Source organism: Eulemur rufifrons, chromosome 5, assembly GCF_041146395.1.
Source record: "Eulemur rufifrons isolate Redbay chromosome 5, OSU_ERuf_1, whole genome shotgun sequence".
NCBI classification, from domain to species: Eukaryota; Metazoa; Chordata; class Mammalia; order Primates; family Lemuridae; genus Eulemur; species Eulemur rufifrons.
The window spans coordinates 29473383-29489680 of NC_090987.1; the positions used below are offsets into that span (position 1 = coordinate 29473383).

Sequence of the window (16298 nt, forward strand, 5' to 3'; positions counted from 1 at the left end):
TCCTGGGCTCAAGCGATCCTACTGCCTCAGCCTCCCGAGTAGCTGGGACTACAGGCATGCGCCACTATGCCCGGCTAATTTTTTTTTTTCTATATAGATTTTTAGGTGTCCATATAATGTGTTTCTATTTTTAGTAGAGACGGGGTCTCGCTCAGGCTGGTCTCGAACTCCTGACCTTGAGCAATCCACCCGCCTCGGCCTCCCAGAGTGCTAGGATTACAGGCGTGAGCCACCGCGCCCGGCCACTCAGGCTGGTCTTGAACTCCTGGGCTGAAGCTATTCTCCCACTCTGGCCACCCAAAGTGCTGGGATCATAGGTGTGAGCCACCATGCCCAGCGATAGTATTATATCTGAAAAAAACCAATATATTAATACATACCTTAATTTAGAAATACTTTGTTGCTTTAAAATGCTAATGATCATCTGAGCCTTCCATGAGTCATAATCTTTTTGCTGATGGACGGTCTTGCCTCAATGTTGATGGCTGCTGACTGCTCAGGGTGCTGGTTGCTGAAGGTTGGAGTGACTGTGGCAATTTCTTAAAATAAGACAACAATGAAGTTTTGCTGCATTGATTGACTCTTTCATGAAAGATTTCTCTGTAGCATGTGATGCTGTTTGATAGCATTTTACCCACAGTAGAACTTCTTTCAAAATTGGAGCCAATTCTCTCAAACCCTGATGCTGCTTTACCAATTAGGTTTATGTAATATTCTAAATCCTTTGTTGTCATGTCAACAATGTTCACAGCATCTTCACCAGGAATAGATTCCATCTCAAGAAACCACTTGCTTTGCACATCTATAAGAAGCAACTCCTCATCCATTCAAGTTTTATCATGAGATTGCAGCAATTCAGTCACATCTTCAGGCTCCACTTTTAATTCTAGTTTTCTTGCTGTTTCCACCACATCTGCAGTTACTTCCTCCACAGAAGTCTCAAACCCCTCAAAGTCATCTATAAGGGTAGGAATCAACTTCGAAACTCCCGTTAATGTTGATATTTTGACCTCCTCCCAGGAATCACAAATAATCTTACCAGCATCTAGAGTGATGAACTCTTTCAAGGTTTTCAATTTACTTTGCCCAGATCCATCAGAGGAATCAATATCTATGGCAGCCTTATGAAATGTATTTATTAATAAGATTTGAAAGTTAAAATTGCTCTTTAATCTATGGGATGCAGAATGGATGTTGTATTAGCAGGCAGGAAAACAACATCAATTTCCTTATACATCTCCATCAGAGCTGTTAGGTGACCAGATGATGCATTATCAATGAGCAGTAATATTTTGAAAGGGATCTTTTTTTTTCTGAGCAGGAGGTCTCAACAGTGAGCTTAAAACATTCAGTAAATCATACTGTAAACAGATTGTCATCCAGGCTTTGTTGTTCCATTTAAAGAGCACAGGCAGAGTAGATTTACCATAATTCTTAAGGCCCCTAGAATTTCTGGAATGGTAAATGAGCATTGGCTTCAACCTAAAGTCACCAGCTACATTTGCTCCTAACAAGAGAGTCAGCCTGTCCTTTGAAGCTTTGAGGCCAGGCATTGACTCCTCCTGTCTAGGTATGAAAGTTCTAGATGGCGTCTTCTTCCAGTAGAGGGCTATTTTGTCTACATTAAAAATCTGTTGTTTAGTGTAGCCGCCTTCACCCATGATCTTAGCTAGATCTTCTGGATAACTTGTGGCAGCTTCTCCATCAGCACTCGCTGCTTCACCTTGCACATTTATGTTATGGAGATGGCTTCTTTCCTTAAACTTCATGAACCAACCTCTGCTAGCTTCAAACTTTTCTTCTATAGCTTCCTCACCTCTCTCATCCTTCATAGAATTGAAGAGAGTTAGGGCCATGCTCTGGATTAGGCTTTGGCTTGAGGGAATGTTGTGGCTGGTCTGATATTCCATCAAGACCACTAAAACTTTCTCCATATCAGCAATAAGGCTACTGTACTTTCTTATCATTTATGTGTTCACTAGAGTAGCACTTTTAATTACCTTCAAGAGCTTTTCCTTTGCATTCACAACTTGGCTAACTGGTGCAAGAAGCCTAGATTTTGGCCTGTCTTGGCTTTTGACATGCCTTCCTCACTAAGTTCAATCATTTCTGGCTTTTGATTTAAAGTGGAATATGTACAACTCTTCCTTTCACTTGAATGCTTAGTGGCCATTGTAGGGTTATTAACTGGCCTAATTTCAATATTGTTGTGTCTCAAGGAATAATGAGGCTAGAGGAGAAGAGGGAGACGGGAGAACGGCCTGTTGGTGGGGCGGTCAGAACACACACAAGATTTTTCCATTAAGTTTGCCATCTTATATGGGCATAGTTCGTGGCACCCCAAAATAATTACAATTCTAACATCAAAGATCACTGATCGCAGATCACTGTAACAGATATAATAATGAAGGAAAAATCTGAAATATTGCGAGAATTACCAAAAGGTGACTCGCAGACATAAAGTAAGCACATGCTGTTGGAAAAATGGTGCCAATAGACCTGCTCAACACAGGGTTGCCACAAATCTTCAATTTGTAAAATCACAATCTGTGAAGTGCAGTGCAGTAAAGTGCAACAGAACAGGGTATGCCTGTAACTTTTGTCCCCAACTAACATTTTTCCCACCCATGGCTTTTTTTTCTTCTCCTTTGTTCTTTAACAGTAGTTCCCAATTTTTGCCCCTCCAAGAAGCTCCTTTGTTAACACCCCCATATACCCCACAGTGGAAAACAATTTGTTTATCTAAGTGCATGTGTAGATTTTTCTGCCCATTTTTTATTAAGCAGAGATTTACGTGTGTTGTATATACAAATACACCAACAAATTACAGGTAACCCATACACAATAACCAAGGTTATTACAACTTGATATGGCAATTTCCAGTTCAAAGTAAAGAAGTGATATTACTCAACTCTCCTCGCTGCGTTTCTGAGAAGGATCTCCACTGCAGCATCGTCTGACCCCTCCCCCATCCCTTGCTCATCACTCCCTCCCCCACGCCGTTATTGATCTTACCGGTCTGAGGTGATCCTGACTTCCTCTGGTGCACATTCTCAACGGGGCGAGTTTGATGTAAATACTGCAGTTGAGGTTCTTCTCTCCAGCTCAGTCTCTGGCATGTGAGGCAGAGCCTAGGTGTGTGTGGTCTACAGTTCCTAACTCTCCTTGGGGTGGCTCATTACAAGATCTGGACTTACTAGAAAGTCTGATGGTAGCAGCATATCAAGTATATGCTGTTCTATCCAGTCTTATCAGCATAAAACAAGGAAGTGACTAGTGGGATAGGGTCGGGGTGACAAACTTCCAGCCTCTCACCCAGCCTGTGGCAATAGCCTTATAAAGATTAGTGTCTCTGCTGACAGTCTCCACAGGCAAACATAAAGACAACCCGTGTGGTAGAGAGAGCATGACTGCAGAGTGAGACAGCTCCCGCCTCCCAGTCTACTTACTAGCTCCGTGATTCAGTGGCTGTAGCACAATTATGTAAACTCTCCAAGATCAGTTCTCTTATCTCTAATGTGGGCATAATGCCACCTACTTTTTAGGGTGCCAGTGAGGAGTACCTGAAACAATGTATCTATAAAACTTACCTAACATTTAGTAGGCCCTCAATAGATTTCATTTTCCTTACCTTCCTTATCCCACCCCCTCAAATAGAGCCTGAAACTATTGCTAGATAGATATTTCTAAACAAGTAATTCTAACATTTTTTATGGCTTTTCATTGTTTGAATGATAAAACTTCATTGTCTGACATTCAGCTTTCTCCATAATTTGGGCCCAACATACTATTTTCAGCTTATTTCCACACCTTCCCTTCTAGTACCTCACCTATTACCATGATATCCTCACCAGTCTTTCAAAATGCATCCTGAGTTTTTTTGCCAATCAACACTCAACTTTTGCACTTTCCCCGATACAAGTCTCTTCCCACTCTCCATCTCTGTTAGAGAGACTCTTCCAAAGCCAAGGTCAAATCCTTCTTCCCTTTTTTCCTCCTCTTCCCATAAAGCCTAAATAAACTGAGCCTGGCAATTTGCTATCCCCCAATGAAAACATTTACAGCCTCCTACCAGTTACTGGAAAATTTACTATGATGGCTTTTGTTTAATTATTAAAAATTCCGAAGTTTGAAGCCTTGTTTTCTATCCAGTTTGTAAGTTCATGGAGCAATAATAATGAAAATGATAGCAACCATTAGTAGATCTCCTACTTGTATGTGTCAGATACTATCGCATACATTATCTCATTGAATTTCACCCTTACAACCATCCTTTGAGAGGCATGCATTATCATCCTCATTTTACAGACGAAGAAACTCATGTTCAGTGTAGTTAATATTTTGCCTAAGATCATTTAGCTAAGAAGTAGTGTAACTGAGATTTGTACCAAGATCTAGTTGGTTGCATAGTCACGCTGTTAACCAGTTCCCTAACAGCACCATCTAACACAATTCTGGGCCCTGGGGAGGCACTCAGCTGGCCAAGAGCCCCTCATGAAAACTGCAAGATAAGCCTTGGGATTTGGCAGGTCATGGATAAAGTAGTCGGTTGCCCCATGGGCAACATATAACTCATTCCTACTGGACTCTAAGTGCCAACCTACCTGTATAGCTACCATTTCCTCTACCCAATTGAAGGGAAGCCTCATCCTCATTTTGCCCATTGTTTTTTCAGAAGAGGTCTTAACTGGAGCTGTAACAGCCCTATTATTTGGAGACAAGAGTCATGCCCATTATGACACCCAGAGTGACATATCCCTTTTTCCTGGGGATATTGCTTTAGAGAGCCTTCCCATGGCCTCCTCTATGGACAGAAATAAGTTCCAGACAAAAGCACTTAATCCTTGGGGATTACTAACCTACAAAGCCCCGAGGAGTGAACATGCTGTATTTTTGCTCACCTTGGCCCAAATGGTCTGTGAAAGCTCGCTCCTGAGAAATGGTGGTGGAATGCTCAGTCCTAGTCGAGATTCTTAAAAATGCTCATCGTGGAACATCAAATCAAGGCAGGTGATGGCTGCAGTGAGGAGGATACCAGCCTGGCAGCCAGACCTGCCACTAATAGGATGTGGGACTTCAGACAAGTCACTTTTCTCTGAACTTTCATCTATAAAATGGAAGTCATTGATTATATGAGCTCCAAGGTGCAATCCAACCACAGAATTCTGTGACTCTGGAATGTTACAGTGGGGGCAGATAGAAAAGAGCAGGAGTATTTTCTAGGTGTGCTGTGGTTTTAATGTGTCCCCTCAAAATTCAGATGTTGCCAATGTGATGGTCTCAAGAGGTAGGGCCTCTAGGTGATTAGGCAATGAGGGCTTTTCCTCATTAATGGGATTAAGGCCATTATCAAAGAGGCTTCATGCAGCATGCAGCTAGCTTACCGGCTTGCTCTGTGGCTCTTCTTCATGTGAGGACACAGCATTTGTCCCTCTGGAGGATGCAGCCTCACGGGACAACTAAACGTGCTGGTGCCTTGGAATTCCAGCCTCCAGGACTGTGAGAAATAAATGTCTGCTCTGTATAAATTACCCAGTCTCAGGTATTTTGTTGTATGTAGAAACACAAATGGACTAGGACAAAGTGCTTACTCAAGTCGGAGAGGTTAGAAGGTTCTACTTTGGAATGGAGAAATGGAACCCTAGAAGCTTGAGAACTTTTGCTTAAACAGTAGCTCTGAGACACCATGTGAGTGGTCACTGATCTCTGAAACTGGTTCTTTAGCTGACAGCTCATCCTTCCTCTGAGAATTAGGGTGTCACCTTCACCTCCCTCACCTCCAGCTTTGTGCCTAGACTTAAGGGCAGCCTTATGACAGTAGGAGCAAACTTTGCTTATTTCATTTTCAGTTTGAGAGCCAGCTGAGTGATGATTCTGCTCTTGTCACCTCTGCTCCTGAGGGGCAGCTGCAAAGTGTCCTTATTCAGGTGGAGCTGCCAGGCTGGCTTGGGGGTGGAGGCTGGGGTAATGTCCTGGCTGTCTTAGTTGACTCCATAGGTGTGATCTCAGAATCGGGCATTTCAGAAACTCAAGGCCTCATCTCATTCTTCCACCATCTAATGCCAACTAGGCAGGACCATGTTTCCTGTCTCAAAGTGCTGTGATATTTCTTCCTTGCTGAGTAGCTATGGGGATGGGCACATAGAAGGGACTCGCAGGTATGTATGGATTAAATCTTCCATTCCAGCACCCACACTGGTTATGGAGTGCTGGAATGGAAGGCTTGGTGTCCTTGTGATGTGGATGAGCTGGAGCCACACCAGGAAAACCTACTAGGCTGTGGCAAGCCATTTCCTTTCTTTCCATCGACCACATGCTCCTATTGTCTTAACAAGTACTGATGAAAGTAACATTTTGATAACCTGGGGCTCTGCTCTTGCTTCCAAGCTTTCAATCATCTGATGAGGGATGTTCAAGGGAAAATTCAATATCAAAACCACGTGGGGAAAATAGCCATAGAGTAATTTATTAACTTAAAATCTCATTTGTATATAAACATTTGCTCACATTCAAAATAACACACACTGAACTGAGGATAAAATGTGAGCTGGGAGGAGTCTGCCGTAGCCTCCACCTCCCTCAGCAGATTCATCCAGCTCCGCTCCCGTAGGCCTCTCTCCTTCCCAGCCTCTGCCAGCAGATCTCCAGCATGAACCTGATGTTGGAAGCAGGGCCGAGGGAAAAGAGTGGCTCCAAAGGAGGAGAAAGAGAGTCTCTCCCTCCACATGCCATGTGGGTGCTCCAGCTAAGTCCCCACCATGGGGATCAGGTTTGGATAAACACAAGGTGTGCCTCCAGGAAGGGTGACCATAAGCAAAAGCTTTTCCTCAATTAACCTTGGTTTTTGAAATCAAGCACTTTGGGTCTTGTTAGGAAATTCAACGGACATACTTTTCCTTTTCCATTTTGCAAACGCTGATTGGTTTTTCTCTCACGGGATGGTGGGCAGCAGGGTGGGCACTGTTGTAGCACTGTCTGCAGTACCCTCAATACGGGTCCAGTCCAGCTTCGTGGAAGTGTCTAGAGACTGGGCAAGCAAATCCCAACCGGTCACTGTGGAGCACAAAACAGGCAGGAAAGGCAGACTCCTTTGTGCCAGGGCATTTCTCTCGGTGGAATAATAAGGTTAAGCCTCAAGCCTCTACAACAACCTTTTCATATATATGTATATATGGAAGAATAGTAAATTCAACACAGATTAAAATATTAACATATACGCATAGTACTCAATTAATAATGAAGACACTAGATTACATATAAATTCATATCCTATTGCCCTCACACCAATACCAACAACATGCTGCAGGACAGAGAAAGGTGGCTGGCAGGTGAGTGTGGCATATGAAAAGTGTGTTGATTGGTACTCTGCTGAAAATCCATCTTCGCTCTTCCAAATTGCCCATTCTGGGGGAAGTAAAGAAGCAGTTAAACTCCACTCTGTGGCATGTGGCCTGAAAAGGCCTTCTGTTTAGACCTTGTATATGATTCTTCTAAAGGCAAACAAACTTCATAAAGAAATCATGAACATTTTCTTGATCCTTCTGGCATCTTCTCACCCCAGAGAGCAGTGAAGACACTGGTGTGCAGAACGGGTGACTGTGGTCATGGCTGATCTGAGGGAGTCAGGTACACTTAAGCTGGTCATGACAAATGGGGTAAGAAACAGATAGTTCTGGAAACCTAAATTTAATTGAGAAAATGGCTGAGGGCTCCTAGTTTGCTATCTATCATTTCTGCCACACCAAAGAAAGCTCCATATTCCAAAGGCTTTTTGAAATGGGATGAGACTCTCACAAGGGTGAACTTTAAAAGAAATTGTAATCAGGCTGGCCACGGTGGCTCGTGTCTGTAATCCTAGCACTTTGGGAGGCTGAGGCCAGAGGATCGCTTAAGGCCAGGAGTTTTGAGACCAGAGTGGGCAACAGAGTGAGACCCTTTCTCTACAAAAAATACAAAAATTAGCCAGGTGTGGTGGCATGTGCCTGTAGTCCCAGCTACTTGGGAGGCTGAGGTGGGAGAATCACTTGAGCCCAGGAGTTTGAGTTTGCAGTGAGCTATCATGATGCCACTGTACTCCAGCCTGGGCAACAGAGTGAGACCCTGTCTCAAAAAAAAAAAAAAAAAAAAAAAAGAAAGAAAGAAAAGAAGAAGAAGAAGAAGGAAAATTGTAATCTATAATGATTTTTCAACTTTTTAAGGGAATGACAATTAGCTAGTCCTGACTTTCAATTTATCTTAGAATAAAAATATGATATTGGTAGGCCCCACTCTTCTCTAAAGAATAAAAAGACTCAAGTGAAGGAAGGCTGGGTGGAGGTGACAGGGCCAGGCTCAGCCTGAAGAGACATGAGATTTGGATCTATCTGGACAGAGAGGCTGCTCAACAAGGTTTTTCTAGACTGAAATAATCTAGTTGTCATAAATAAAGAATTCAGGGAAGTCATGTAGGCTCACTATGTGCAGGCTGTCCAGGGTAGCCTAACCTTGGCTACCAATACTAACTGACAAAGTTCTGCTCCCAGTTTAAGCCCGGGGTTGGTAAAAAGGAGAGAGAGAAAAAAACCAACACCCTCCAGATCAAATAGAATCATTGAGTCATACAGATCTGGAAACATATCTTTCCCTTGCTTCCAATGACTGCAGAGTTTTCAACTCACTGGCTCTCCCAGGCTCATCACACTGCCTCTCAGCTTGAGAGGCTGCTAGAGCCCACTGCAAGCTGAACGACCCATTTCAAGACTCTGCTGAATGGGAAGACAGAAGAGAGAAAGAGGTCTCAATTGTACTTCCTCCATAGGCTTTCTCTGGGTCAAAGTGAGGCCCAGTGGGAAAAGGGAGGAGACCCTGCTTGGGGTGGTGGAGATTAATCTGGCAAGTGGAGATGGTTCTTTGGGCCATGGGGTTAGTGGCCCTGAGCAGAGCACATGCAGGGCTTGGTCAACCCATGGCCTTTAATCCTCATGGAGTGAAAGGGAGGGCCAAAGAAAGCCTATCAGCCTGCAGCAGCTGGATGTCACTTTCCCTCTAGTGGCATCTTCCCCAGGCACAACCATGGGAAGTTCACGAAAGCACACGTGATGGAGGGTAAATAAACTGGACACTGGGGTCAAAAAGAAATACCTAGAGATTGCTCTTATTCATCCTGGGAAATTAGAAGCATGGTCACCCGAACATTGGTAGGGAGTGTTTCAGGCTTATGCCTCCACTGGATTTCCCCAGCGTAATCACTCCCTTATGTGATTTAATGCTGCCTGTTTCCAAGGACTCGTTGGGTCTTTGCCTACTGAGCCCTTTGGTTACAGGATGAGCAGCTGCCAGGCTGATGACTACTGAGACTGACCCACAATTGGCCCTCAAGTGTTGCTTGGGATGGTAGGGGCATCAACGCCAACTTCAGAATTAAATGACCAGTTAGAGGTAGTGGTGAGAGAACAGGTTGGAAAAGTGTATTTCTGAAATTGCTTATGTTGCCAAGGGGCTACTTTTAAATTTGAGGGATCTTTCAGTGGAAAGGTTTTCCTTGTGTACAAAAGGGAGCCAACCTTTTTCAGCAGAAGATTGAGAAAGAAACACTCTTGAAATAAGGCTGAATATGCAATGGTCTCTGCCATGCAGAAAGTATTGTATGTTAATTTTCTAATCTCTGTTTGGCAAAGAAAAGATACCGTCCCCCACCTTCACCCCCCTTAGTGTGTTATCTACTGATTGGTCTGATTGAAAACACCTTGGGTTGTTAGAATGATTTCTATATTCAATACATAACAAGATGCTAGTGAGATAGGTCTTTGTGAAAGGAGAGATACAATTACTTTGCAATCAAATAATTTAAAATTCTAGATCAGTATGTGAAGAAACCCACAAATCTCCGATAGCAATTTTGCAGCATGGGCTTCAGTGTCAAATGAAAAATATATCTTCCAGAATTTGATTCTCCTCCAGGTCTTCAGGGGTCCTGCACATCCCAATCTTCTTCCAGATGGATTTTGGAGGACTAAGTCGGAAAGTACTGTGATTCCAGGCCCCAGCTTCTCTGGAGGGGTGGGGCTGAGGTTTGCAAGCAGACTTTGGGCTCAGAGACTGAACCAAATCCAGCAGAGATGTCTCATATCTGTTAGACACACAATCCAGACAGAAAAGGGTCAGACTACTAGAACATTTAGAATCCAACAAACCCAGCAGAGATGGGCTGCCTAGGACAAGAATCAGACCCTAGATCATACCCCGTGCAAGAGGCCTCTTAGGCGAACTTTAGGGAAGGTAAACACCAGAAGGGCTTCAAGGAAGCAAGGTCCCTGCTGCCTGTCTGTAAGCTCTTATCTTCTGCTGACCTTTAACACTCATTTCTAACTTATGAAGAGAGACTACAGAGTAGGAAAAGTCATCATAAGAGTAATAATATTAATAGCAACATTTATTGCAGGCTTAGTAAGTGTCAGGCAGTCTTCTTAATACTCTGAATATATTTAACCTCCTTTGAACCTTCTAAACAACCCTAGGAAGCAGGTACAGTACTACTCTGATCGATTATATACATGGGGAAACTGAGGCTCAGGGAAGTAACTCACCTAACAGAAAGCTATCACATGGCAGAGTCTAGAATTGATCCCAGGTAGTTTGTCTCTACCACTCTTATCCAGGACACTAAAGCTGTCTCTCAAAGTCTTTGCAGATGGACAGACTTCGTTCAAATCTCTGCTCTACCATTTGCAAGCCATGGGATATTGGAGAAGTTATTCAATCCCTCAGTCTAGTCTCAACTGTAAGGGGCTAACAGAACTCCTGTTAGAATCAAATGTATTAGTTACTATAAATGAACATATAATAGGTACTCAATAAATGCTAGTTCCTTCTTGTTATTCTACTCCCATTTTTTTTAGAATCTCAGAAAAAGAAACCCTCATCTGAATCTATAAAGAGATTACTCCAAAGAAAGACTGCCTTGGTGTCCAGCATTCTTATCAGAAAGAGTAAGCTTAGAGCAGCTTAGAGGCAAAGAAACTAATTACGGTTGATGACACCCTCACCCATGGTCCACTGTGCATGCTTCCAGGATGGAAAACCAAAGGCATGAATATATCTGCCTCCATACTCATTCATACAAGAGGTCAAGTAATTTCCACAGATAAATCATTAAGCCAGTAGTGTTTTTATATGCTAACAGTGATCAATCTGAAAAGAAATCAAGACCACAATTCCATTTACAATAGCTACAAAAAAAAAAAGACCTAAATATAAGACCTGAAACTATAAAACTATTAATACTAGAAGAAAATATTGGGGAAATGCTATAGCACATTAATCTGGGAAAAGATTTTTTGGGTAAGACCTCAAAAGCACAGGCAACAAAAGCAAAAATAGACACACGGGATTGTATCAACCTAAAAAGCTTCTGCATAACAAAAGAAACAATTAACAAGGTGAAGAGACAATCTACAGAATGGTAGAAAATATTTTGCAAACTATCCATTTGACCAGGGATTAATAACCAGAGTACATGAGGAACTCAAACAACTCAAAAGCAAAAGTCCAAATAATCTGATTGAAAAATGGCAAAGACCTGAATAGATATTTCTCAAAATATGACATACAAATGGCCAACAGGTATATGAAAAATTGCTCAACAGCACTAATTGCCAGAGAAATGCAAATCAAAACCACAATGAAATATCATCTTGCCCCACCTGGAATGGCTATTATCAAAAAAAGACAAAAAATAACAAATGCTAGCAAGGATATGGAGAAAGGGGAATGCTTGTACTCTGTTGGTAGGAGTGCAAAGTTGTACAGCCATTATGGAAAATAATATGCAGGTTCCTTGAAAAATTAAAAGTAGAACTACTATATGATCCAGCAATCTCACTGCTGGATATGTAACCAAAAGAAAGAAAATCAGTACACCAAAGAGATATCTGTACTCCCATGTTGATTGCAGCACTATTCACAACAGCCAAGATATGGAATCAACTTATGTGTCCATCAACAGATGAATGGATAAAGAAAATGTGGTATATATATACAACAAAATATTATTCAGCCATGAAAAGAATGAAATTCTGTCATTTATAGCAATATGGATGGAACTGGAGGACATTATGTTAAGTGAAATAAGCCAGGCACAGAAAGACAAATATTGCATGTTCTCATTTATACCTGTGAGGCAAACAAGTAGATCTCCCAGAAGTAGAGAGTTGGATGTTGGTTACCAGAGGCTGGGGAAAGGGAAGTAAGGAAGTGGGGGATGAAGAGAAGTTGGTTAGTGGGTACAAAAATAAATTTAGATAGAAAGCATAAGTTGTAATATTTATTAGTTGATATAGCACAGTAGGGAAATTACAGTTAACAATATTGTACTAGGTAAAAAGGAAATCGAAGTCTCAGGGCCACTCCCACCAACTCCTTATGCAAAAGAGAAGGTAAAGGCCTCAGGCACCTGGGAAGAACTGGCCCCACAGATCATTCATTAAGGAAATTCCTTGCTGACTTCCCATAAGCAAGGACATGCAAATTGTACCTATGTCTAGCACCTATATATATATATAAAATTGATGCTTCCTTCACCCGCTTTTTCTCAGAATTCTAACATTCATCTTATTTTATATAAAATGTAGATTTCTTAGGTCAGCTCCCCCACTGGCTCCCACCCCTTCCTTTTTCCTTTCTTTCTGTATGCCTTTAAAATGCCAAAGGTTCCAACTTCCCCTTCAGAAAAAAAAGCTACAACCTGCCTGGGGTTTGTTTTTCCCAGGCGCAACCTCAACTTCAGCTTAATAAACCTCCATTGATTGAGATTTTTGCCTCAGCCATTTAGTTGAGTTGATAATTGCATATTTCAAAATAGCTAGAAGAGAAGAACTGTAATGTTCCTAACACAGAAAAAAAATAAATGTTTGCAGTGACAAATATCCCAATTACCCTGATTTGATCAATACACATTGTATATGTGTATTAAAATATCATGTGTACCCCCAAAATATGTACAACTATGATATCATAACAAACTATCATAACAAACTATTACAGAAATGAAGAGTGAAATGATTAAGGACAAATGAAAGGCATATCCAATTGAAAGACTAAAAAAATCATTTTAATGGGAGAATTTTCTGAATGGAAAAAAATGCTGTACAACCAAAGTCAAAATATAAAAAATAAGCTGGGAAAAATATTTGTGACATGTTACAAAAAGGGCTACTTTCCTTCATATGCAAAGAGCACCTATAAATAAAAAAAATTCAGTGCAAATGGACAAAAGATAGAACAATAGTTTGCAGAAAATACAAATGACTCATAATAAGAGAAATGTTAATTATAACTATGAGATACTGTAATATTTTCACTTTTTGCACTGGTAAAGTACCACCCTATTTGATTACATTGTTGAAAGTATAATTATATTAATATAGGTACTTTCAAATACTGTAGGTGGGATATAAGTTTTACAGCCTCTATTTAAACAATTTGGCAATATCTACCAAAATTTTAAATGAACTTATTTATGATCCACAGTTCCAGTTCTAGGAATTTATCTTACAGATATCCTCACACATGTATAAATGACATGTACAAGAATATTCATCACAGCATTGTTTGTAATCACAAAAGAACAGAAATAACCCAAATATATATTTACTAGTGGATTGGTTAATTGCATCATGGTATGTCCATACAATGGAACATTGTACAGTAATTTAAAAGAATGAGGTGGTTCTACAGTACCTGCATTCATATACATAGCCAAGATTGTACATGCATGATTATCCCTGAAAGGACATGCAGGAAACTAGTAATGGTTACATCCCAGGAGTGGAATGGGGTACTCAGCTGGCTGAGAGACTGTGGTGTGAGAAAACCTCACTTTTGACTACATATCCCTATGAATTTGTTCTTCTTAAATAAGACAAAAATTGTCTTACAAAAACAGTTCAGTTCTTTGTTATATAAGTGAGTATTTAACCCAAGTGGACATGAACTACCTTAATGGGTTCCTTCTGTATTCTACCTCGCCTAGCATTTTGTCTAGGAAAACAATATGAAGAAATTATTTAGAGGAAAGGAGAACTGTTGCCTTTATGGACAGTCCTGGGCTAGGAATATTTATTTTATTTAAAACAAAATGTCTAAGAGTGGTTTAACAAGTAAGTGGGCCCTTAATCCTTATCTGCAATTGTGAAATCTTAAATAGTGAAAAGCCAAAGTTTTTAAATAACCTTTTTGATAGCAACATTTGACCTAACTCAAACTTAAGTGGTCACAAAATCTGACCTGAACTGATATAAGACTATATTCTTTGTTTATTCCACTTAATATGAATAATCACACATTGTATTTTATTCCATATGGTTTATCTATCATATTACTTTTTTAAAAAAGTGAATTCTAAAATATATTTGGCTCCAAGAGTTTTGAATGAGGCACTGTGGGCCTGTATCATTTCCTCTCCTGGCTACCAATCCTGATATAAATCTTCACACATATTATCATAAGCAGAAAGAAGCTTCTGAAAGTTACCCCATCCCCTTCTTCAACAATGCCCACCAATCAAGGTTCATGACATGCCTACTCTTGGCTTTTTTGTTGTTCTTTGGGAGTTGCGGTAAAAGACTATCACTATGCAAACAATGTTGATCTCAGAGATTTTGAAATGGAAAGAAAATTTGGGTAAATTTGATAATTTGTGAAACTATAAAAATGAACTATTTAAGAACAATTTCTTTTCTTCTTGTCATTATAGCAGGAGCTACACACAGACTCCTTTGCTTCCTATGCCTATACTTTCAAGTACTAGAAAACTTAAGATATCTTAATTATTTTCTAGCATTTTAATCATTTTGTGAAGTTCTGATGTTAGATAATGGCCATTTAATATAAAACATTTTCTTTCCTACAGAATTGTAATGTCCTACTAATCTGAATGAAGGTCTAATTTAGTGTGGCTGGGCAACAGCACGATAAGTGAAATTTATAGACCTTAACCTTGATTGCATTGAGAGACAAGCACTGTTGGACAGCAAGGAGTCAAAGACTGCTCTCTGCTAGGCTCTAGTAGGAAAAGTGGGAAGCTGACTGCTGGAGAACCCAAGTGCTTGCCTTGTAAACCTTTCCAAACCAGAATAATGTTAGTTACCCTGTTCATTAGCGTGCACTTTGGAAAGTTCAGGGCACATGTGAATATACATTCATTCCATTTTTATGTTACACATTATTGAAAATACATTCTATGACACAGATAATTCATCAGTGCATTGTTTGAAATTTAAGATTATAAAACTGAATGGTAGTTTGCTATTTTATGATTGTTTATACTTGGCAAGACAATATAGATAGATGTCCTTTATAACCTTTATATGAACCTGTTAGGGAGAACAAACTAGCAGATAAGAAACACCCTCCCCCCAATCCCCACGCCATTTTCTCTTTGTGTGGGCCACAGACTGTGATCTTTAGGTGTAAGTAAAAACAGATGATCAGGCCTGCTTTAGTGGGGACAGAGTGAGCTGGAGATTAAGGTGTTCTGCCTGCCTTCAGTGCCACAGTTGAAGCTAGGAGACTAGAACTGATTGTGAACAAGCTGAAACAGTTCTTTGGAAGAGACCTGCGATCCTTCCAATTTAACATGGCAGATTATACCCCTCTCCCCTTTGGTCACAAAAATGGTGATACAGATTGCCAGAGGGCAAATCGTGAAACAAGAGACGCTAGTGGATTTTAATTTAAAGAGCTCATCCACTTTGTTGATAAGTACACACAGTTTCCCAGAAGAGCCATTACTTAAATGGTTGGTTGAGATTGTGAACTCAGGAACTGTTTCCGTAATTCTGGACATGGCTGCATGTTTGGGTTAACACGTGACCCCAATTAGTATCTCAGATAAAAATTAAAGATGAGAGAGCATCCAACTTTTTGGGATACTTAAGGTCAATAATACACAGGTGTATCCAGGAAAAGGCAATTACCCAACTCCCCTATTAAAATGCAAAATGGACCACAGGTGAAGCAGCTGATATACTGTGCATGCAAGCCATGATGGATTGGCTTTATGGTGACCAGGATGTTCCCCCAACGAATATGCCTCTGACTCAGACTATGATAAAAGATGTGATTAGAGTGTACCTAATGTTACTCCCATGTTACTTTGTTACTGGGGGAAGAATAAGAAATAGTACAGGTACACATAAACGATTCTAAAGTGCTACCTGCTTGCCACTTTGGGAACAGTCACATTTCAGTGAATGGATGTGGTGGTCATAATGTAATGCATGTAATGAAGTGTTTAAACACACATGTATAAAAGAATATTT

At 40.7% G+C, this 16298-nt stretch overlaps 1 protein-coding gene across 3 annotated transcripts in view; it reads right to left on the bottom strand.

Annotated features, from left to right (window-relative positions):
• Window positions 1-9520: 9520 nt before the first annotated feature.
• Window positions 9521-16298, bottom strand: part of KIAA1328 (KIAA1328 ortholog) — a 222265-nt gene continuing 215487 nt past the window's right edge. For all 3 annotated transcript variants that reach the window (XM_069468090.1, XM_069468092.1, XM_069468091.1), the window contains one exon: window positions 9521-10108. In XM_069468090.1, the coding sequence (XP_069324191.1) occupies window positions 9898-10108 (211 nt within the window). In that variant the 3' untranslated portion in view covers window positions 9521-9897. The remainder of the gene's footprint in view (window positions 10109-16298) is intronic.